Genomic DNA, 7,651 nt, shown 5'->3' with positions numbered 1-7,651 from the left:
GACGACGACGGCGAGTTGCTCGGCCGGCGAAACGGCTCCTGCGTCGACGGAATTTGGGGGCTCGGTGAAGTGGGCTGGGATTGGGGAGGGGAACCGGTTGGGTTATTGACTCGATGAACTAGATAGAGTGTTACCGACTCGGACTCGTCTCTGCTTTTTCTTCACAAACGTTCGGAGTGTTGCCGATCATGGGTTTTGTCTCACAGGAAATTTGCAATCAAAAAGCCCAAATTTCTACTCCCTGAATCTCAGCAGACGCAGGTGAAATTCAGCATACATGATCTTCTTCAATTGCTCCCAGATCAGACTGACTACTGATGCAATTGAACAAAGCTTCTAAATAGTATCAAGCCTCAACCCAATAAAAATTCAACAAAGGTACACAGAGAATAAGACATCATGCTTCCATACATGCAACATGTATGGAACATGGGCAGAAATCCAATTATTGTGGGTAACTTCCCTTGATACAACCTAAGAAAATTCCAATTACGCAAGCACGTTGGAAAATTGGAAAACAAATTGAACGAAACACAATGTAAGTACTTATTAATCGAAGAGGGCCAGTGTGCCTTCAACCTTTGTGCCAACTGAACAATGTCTATATAAATCTTCCTATAATAGACATGAATGAAAAATTAAGCATTTCCTACAGGTCCACTTCACATGTGACCCGTGCCTGCTACAGAGACGGTCCAAGTCGACCATTTAAAATGGAAGAATCTACGTCCACCCACTCATTATAGCATCTCAGTCACCGGGATGCAACTCTAGATACCTGCGTAGAAAGCAATATCACTGGTCACAAAAATTTGTACTAGTCACTCAGGGAAAACAGCTCGAGCAATTTTCATTACTTTTGTATGACTCATACGGTAAACATTAAATTGTGTAAATTGTGTCAAAAGCTCCGAGTTGGGTCATCTCAGCAATATTTTTTAGTATAGTTGCACAAACCTTCAAATTCTAATACTAGCAATTTTGGCTACATCGTCTGAGTACACATACTAACAAAAAATGGACACCTGAGGGGCTCGTGGAGTAAGAAAGCAGAAACACCTGGTCTCTAGCTAACATACATACCTCTCAGAAATATACAACCTAGCTAGTCACTAACAAAACGAAATGGATAAAATCCATGCACTATATGACTCAAGCAGGAGGGTCGTGCATCATTTTATTGAATGATCCGCAAATTGGTCCAAAATGACTGTCATTCTTTTTATTCCCACAGCATCAAGCAAAACTTGCACCATGAAAGGAAGCCTGCCATTCAAGGCAACATTATGGGAGGTGGGGAGGGGGCAAAGACTAAGCAAAGGGTTGCATAGAAGATGTTCCTCTCCAAATCAAACTCAAGAGGCGCGCGGGATGGATGAAGGCAGTGGGGACATGCGAAGGAGGATCTGGTCGAGCAAGTCGTCGACTTCGAGCGGCGTCGCCACCGGCGAGTCAGGGTGGCGGCGGAGGCTCGCCGTCATCTCACCCTTCTCTTTCCTCATCTCACGGCCTCACACTCCTAAGAGCATCTCTAGCAGAGCCTCTATGTTTCCGACCGAACCGAAAAAAGTGAGTTCAGTCTCCTGAAAACCAAATTGCGAGCAGATTTAGTCACGGCGCAGAAAAAAACCGAAAACGTTAACCAAAAACGCGGAAATCAAACGTCGCGGGAAATCGAAACTCGCGATTGCACTCGATTTCATCCGATCAAGCTGAATTCATTCGTAATTTACAATACTAGGGGCAAAATACATGCAACTTGGATCTACATTGGATAGTAGGGGCCTAATTTAGACTAGATTTAGTCCCTGGAGTGACTATATTGTCACTGGGGCGCTTAATATCGCCGGCGGAGGGTTTTTTGGTCGCCGGCTCAAAAATATTGGATTTGGTAGTCTCCAGGAACGACTGCCTACTCTCTGAAGAGGGGTCACGCTCGAAGTCATCGCCCTAGTCATTCATGTCATCGAGATCTTCATATTGGGCCAAAGGTGGCGGAGAAAGCCCGAGTCAGCTGTAGCATCGAAGGGGAAGCTCGACACACGCCCTTGCTTGGGAACCGGTTCCACATGCAAAGCTGCTTCGGATGCACTTTCCTAGCGCTTAGGGGTTCGGGAGACAATTTTTGACAAATTACAGTCATCTCAGGATGACGGCCGCAACCCCTATGGTCTATGGATGCCATAGTTCTATAATATAGACCTTGCCGACAGCGTAAATATGCCAATTATCAGTATCACCATGCGTTGTTTCTTGCACTATGTACAGGCAGGCGGCATTTATCCCACAACCCTAGGACATTTTGTTTTAGATACGTGGAAGCAAATTCTCTTTTGAATAATTCTTCATTTGACACAATGTAATCACTAAACCTTTTTTTCTATATATACATAAACAGAGAAACAAACACAAGGTCATCACATTTCTCCTCGGTAACCTCCACCACCATACTGATCTCTTCTGGAGGCAGCCATGGCCATGGAGTTCTGCCGCTCCCGCTTTGGACAATCGGCGATACGATGCCCAAGGCCACCACAGGTTTGACATCCCTTAACGCCACTCTCCTGGGCAATAGCCTCAGCATCCGCCAGCGGGTCGACAAGCTCAGCAAGCACTGGTGGTATTCTCTGCTTCGCTTCCTTGAGCAAGTGCTTGAGGTCAAGAAGCGTGGTCTCTGTCTGGTTCCTGTTGATGAATGTTGTCGCTACCCCAGTTTTTCCACATCGACCCGTTCGACCGATCCTGTGGACATAGTTCTCAATCTCGGCAGGCATGTCGTAGTTGATCACATGCTGAATATCAGGGAAATCGAGACCCTTTGAGGCGACATCAGTACCTACCAAGACATCCTTCTTTCCACTCTTGAAGAACTCGATAGCATTCTGCCTTTCCTCCTGATCTTTTCCTCCATGGATCGCAACAGCTTCCACACCCTTCAGAAGAAGATACTCATGGATGTAGTCGACATCAGATTTGTTTTCACAAAATATAAGAACAGGAGGTGGAGTCTTCTGGAGGCATTCGAGGAGGTATATGATTCTGGCTTCTTCCTTGACGTACTCAACTTCTTGGATGACATCGAGATTTGCTGCTCCAGCTCTTCCAACATTGACAGTAACCGGCTTCACAAGGGCACTCTTTGCAAAGTTCTGAATCTTCTCGGGCATAGTGGCAGAGAAAAGAAGAGTCTGCCTTTGGGACTTCAAATGGTCAATAACCTCCCGAATGTCATCCTCAAATCCCAGATCAACAAGCCTGTCAGCTTCATCTAATGTTAAATACCTGTGCAAATCAAGAAACCTATTAAGGAACTTGAAAACTGTCTGCACTACTTTTAAAAGACAGTCTGCTAGTTTAAATTGTCCAATATACGACAGCATATTACATGCCAAAGCATTTTCATTAAAAAAACAAGCTGTTAACTCCTAAGTAATGCGGAAATATTTTGCAGTACTTGGACAGTGAAACTTCATAATCTATATTTGGTTCAGAGCTCGTCATTTTGATCATTTATCGAACATATCTATACATATATGTTACTGAGAATTTTACGAGGAAGTAAGGGAGATGGTTCAATATTAACAAGTATGTGTATCAGCAACTTATAGAACATTCCTAGTAAATACATAAAAGATAGCCTGGCTGCAAACTGCACTACCCAAGGTGAATACGTGACGAGTACAGAACATGTTAAATTCAACATTCTATGCAAACAGTTTATGTTCACGCATTATGCATCTTCCACCGAAGCTGTGCTCTTTCTTAACATTTAGTAGTTATAATAGCTCGCAAAGTGCAGTCTACATCGTAAGGGTTGAGCTATACAAATATGGATGACTGAACTAAGACGTGAATACTTCATTGACTGAATTGGTACCATACATATGTCAGGGAAATAACCTGCAATTGTCGAGGTTCATCTTCTTTTTGGCGAGAAGATCCTTGAGGCGTCCAGGCGTGGCAACCACGATATGCACGCCCTTGTTGAGCACATCGAGCTGCGTCCTCATGTCTACACCCCCAATGCAAAGCAGCGGCCGAATCTCCGGGAAGCCAGCCTGCCTGAGCGGAGCGAGGAAGGTCTCGATGACATCGTAGGTCTGCTTGGCCAGCTCCCTGGACGGGCAGATGACCATCCCGAACGGGCCCTCCCCGGGCACAACGGGCATGAGCGTCTCCTCCTGCAGCGCGAGCATGACGAGCGGCAGCACGAATACCAGCGTCTTCCCGGACCCGGTGAAGGCGACGCCCATCATGTCGCGGCCGGAGAGCGCGACGGGGAGGCCCTGCACCTGGATGGGCGTGGGCCGTACGATGCCCTTGTCGCGGAGCACGCGCAGGACGGGGTCCGGGAGCCTGAGGTCGTCGCGGAAGCAGCGGGCGGGCGGCGGCACGTCGTCGCCCTCGACGAGGATGTGCCACCTGCGGCGGAGCTCGTCGGCCCTGCCGCGCGGCATGCGGCGGAGACGGAGCGGCGGCTTCCAGCCCGTGCGGAGCGGTGCGGTGTAGGTGATGCCCCTGGCGGCCTGCCCCACGGGCACGAGAGGCTTGGCGGTGGAGGCCTCGAGCAGCTCCTTCTCCTGCTGGATGAGGCGCTCCGTGGCGGTGAGCTCCGGGGTGGAGTGCTTGAGCTGCGCGTGCGTGGCGAGGAGGCTGGCCTTGTTGTTGGTCGGTGAGGGTGGAGGCGGCGGGAGGGACGCGGTGGAGGAGGGCGCCGCGGGCTTGGAGAGGCGGAAACGAAGGGCATCCGTGGCCCTGCGCTTGGAGACGGGGATGTAGTCCTCGTAGCCGTCCTCGTCGTCGGCGACGGAGACAGCGGCAGCGGCGGGGGCCATGGCTGCGGTTAGGGTTCGGAAGGTGTGGGATTCGTCGGGGACGCAACGGGAGCGGGAGAGAAAGAGATGATCTAGCGCTTAGATGAGTCCGAGGCTGTGAAGAAGACGAATTCAGTACCGACAGGAACTCAGGCGGTCGCTGGCCCGTTGGGCTCGGCCTTGAAGAAATTAAGCACGGCACAAGACCAGACCGAACTTGCATTTCCCACTCCTATTTGACGCCCATTGCGTCGGTTAGCGGGTCCACGCGTACCCATCCGACGCAACAGGCCAGCCCACCCTTCTCGTGTCGCCCCGTCGAAGAGGAAGGAGATGATGCGCAGAGATGACCGGAGGAGCTTGCCGCCGACGGGGACGACGCGGCTAGCCGCGGCGTCGCTGGCTAGGCAAGGAATGGACCTCACCGGAGACGGGGACGGCTGGCCGCGGCATTGCCGACGGAGGTGAGGAAGAAAACCTTAGTGTTTAGGGTGGGGTGCGGTGGCCGGCGTCTTAGGGTTCAGGGTGGTGGTGCGGGAACCTCGTCGGAGTTGGAGAAGATGGGGGATTTAGAGGGAAGGTCGGGGCGGCGGCAAACTAGCGGTGCCCGTGGCTCAAGCATGGCAGGGCGGCGAGGCGGCGATAGCCGCCAGCCAACGACAGGGGAACCACGACGAGCAGCGGAGGCGCCAGCAAAAACTGAGGCAATATCGGAGGTTGAAAACAATGCGAGCGTGGTGGGCCGACCCGTAGGCACACATGGGTTGACCCGCTCAGCGATGCAAAAGGCGTTGAATAGGACCTCCCCCTTTCCCAGCCCCTTATATCTGGAAGCTCCTATATGACATCTGAGTGCAGCCCATTAACGGATATGGCACGCATTAGGCATTTGGAATGTTCCATCAAAAAGAATGTGAGATTGACTTCGAATTTGAACAGCATATATTTGCCACATTCGGTACATAGTTTGTAGCGTGAAAAAAATATAGTGAGACATCAATTAGAAAAGGAGTTATGGAGTTGAAAATTTCACTGCAAAATTTGCTATGAAATACATAAGGCACAAAAACACAATCCTTAATTTTTGGTTCAAGCTTAGTCTTTTTTAGTATTGGCATATTGACTTTCCCCAAACAACCTCAAATCCGTAAGTATAGAGTTTCTATTTTTTTTCATTTCCTATTCCTCAAAGGGAGTCATGGTTTTATTATTTGTGGGAACTCAAATTATGACACACGTGATCATTATAGCTTCCCCACCATATTTTGGATAGATTCGATGTATCTAACATGGTGTTAATCAGATCATTTATGCCTTGTTTCGTTGGACGGAATTGGGCTTGGAATCAGGGAATCTAGAACTGAGTCCCGAATTCCACCATTTGGATGTGCCCAGAATCATTTCTTGAAAACGGTGCCCCAATTCCACGTGACCCACGCGCACGAGCAAACCGGGCGGCCTCAGTTTCCGAGCTCCCGACCTCGGAAACACGCTGAATTGGGGAAGCTGTACCAGAGACCGTTCTTCCCGACCGCACGTGTCGTTGCCTATTCGACGGTACCTCGGAGGAGGGATCCTCACGAGGGGGAGAAGAAGTAGGGGCCATCGGGTTGAGAGTCCTCGGGACGGTGGTACGCGATTTACCCAGCTTTAGAACACCTGCACGATGATAGGCCTACTGTTGCTTGTCTGGAATTATCTAGGCGCTTTCGTGTTCGTACAATGAGTTGTGGTTGTGCCTCTAGGGCTCCCGGGATCCGGCTTATAAAGGCGCCAAGATCTAGGATTTACACGGAGAGTTCTAGCCGAAATACAAGATGGCTAACTACGGTATATTACATTGTCGTGCATGTCAAGGATCCACGTTTCCTTATACGCCGTAATGGATCCGGATACTTCATGGGACTTCACGGATCCGACTACCTGCATAGGTCGGTTGAGATCCGGCTCCTGTTCCTGGGCTGGACTTCATCCATCTTCTATCAACAACAGCTGGGCCGCCCGATGAGCCGTATGCCACCATCACCATCTGTGGGCCACCCGAGCTCGCCGGATCTAGACCACGTCATTGATATACCCATAAAGTATACCCACAACAGCACGCGAGCGCGATGGAGAGGCTCTCCTCCCAGCGACAGGTACCTCGTCCCGCCCTTCCTCTTCCCTGCCTCTCCCTCCGTTCGCCGTCCTCTTTCTTGTGGCCTCCCTCTTCCTCATCCTCCCCTTCCCTCCTTCACCCCTCCCTCCTGGCTACCCCCTCCCTTCCATGGCCGAACCCTAACCCTAGAAGGGCGGCTCGGGAGGTGGTTGAATGGCGACGAGAGGTGGTTGAACGGCGGCGGAAGGTGGGCGAACGACGGACTTAGGGGAGCGCGGTGCCCTCCCCTCTCCTCTGGTTCCGCCACTAGGGCATTTCCATCTCATGCTTGTTGATGAACTTGACATATTCATGTGTTTTTAATTTTGGATTTGCAAATTTTGTGGAGAATAAGAAGTTGTGAGTCCAATTGAAGGTTTGAAATTCGTTTTATATACTCTATGATATGAGATATGAACTTGGGCAATATGCAAATGTGTTGTTCATCATGTGAATGCTTACATGTTAATACGATATGCATAATTATGATGAATGTTTGATTTAAAGTAATGTATGCTATGCATAATTAGATTTCAAACTTTGTGTGCATGGTAGCATCATCATGTCTCACCAGGAGTTGGTTGAGTACATTACCGAAGAGAACAAAAGAAGAAAAAGAAAATGGATAGTGTTTACGTAGATGTATTTGGAGGTGTCTATGGTTGCTTTAGCTTATGCTAGTACTCTAAGGGCACCGAGG

At 49.6% G+C, this 7,651-nt stretch overlaps 1 protein-coding gene across 1 annotated transcript; it reads right to left on the bottom strand.

Moving 5' to 3' along the window:
- Positions 1 to 2,417: 2,417 nt before the first annotated feature.
- On the bottom strand, positions 2,418 to 5,267 carry LOC124689567 (DEAD-box ATP-dependent RNA helicase 35A-like). The gene is made up of 3 exons (XM_047223079.1): positions 5,240 to 5,267; positions 3,901 to 4,912; positions 2,418 to 3,282 (listed from the first exon to the last, which is right to left on the bottom strand). Exons 1-3 carry the CDS (start codon positions 5,265 to 5,267, stop codon positions 2,418 to 2,420), a joined length of 1,905 nt encoding a protein of 634 aa, XP_047079035.1.
- Between the last annotated feature and the right edge of the window lie 2,384 nt (positions 5,268 to 7,651).

Source organism: Lolium rigidum, chromosome 2 (genome assembly GCF_022539505.1).
Source record: "Lolium rigidum isolate FL_2022 chromosome 2, APGP_CSIRO_Lrig_0.1, whole genome shotgun sequence".
Classification (NCBI taxonomy): Eukaryota; Viridiplantae; Streptophyta; class Magnoliopsida; order Poales; family Poaceae; genus Lolium; species Lolium rigidum.
The sequence above is the reverse complement of the archived record's forward strand: the minus strand, read 5'-3'. Positions and strand labels throughout refer to the sequence as shown.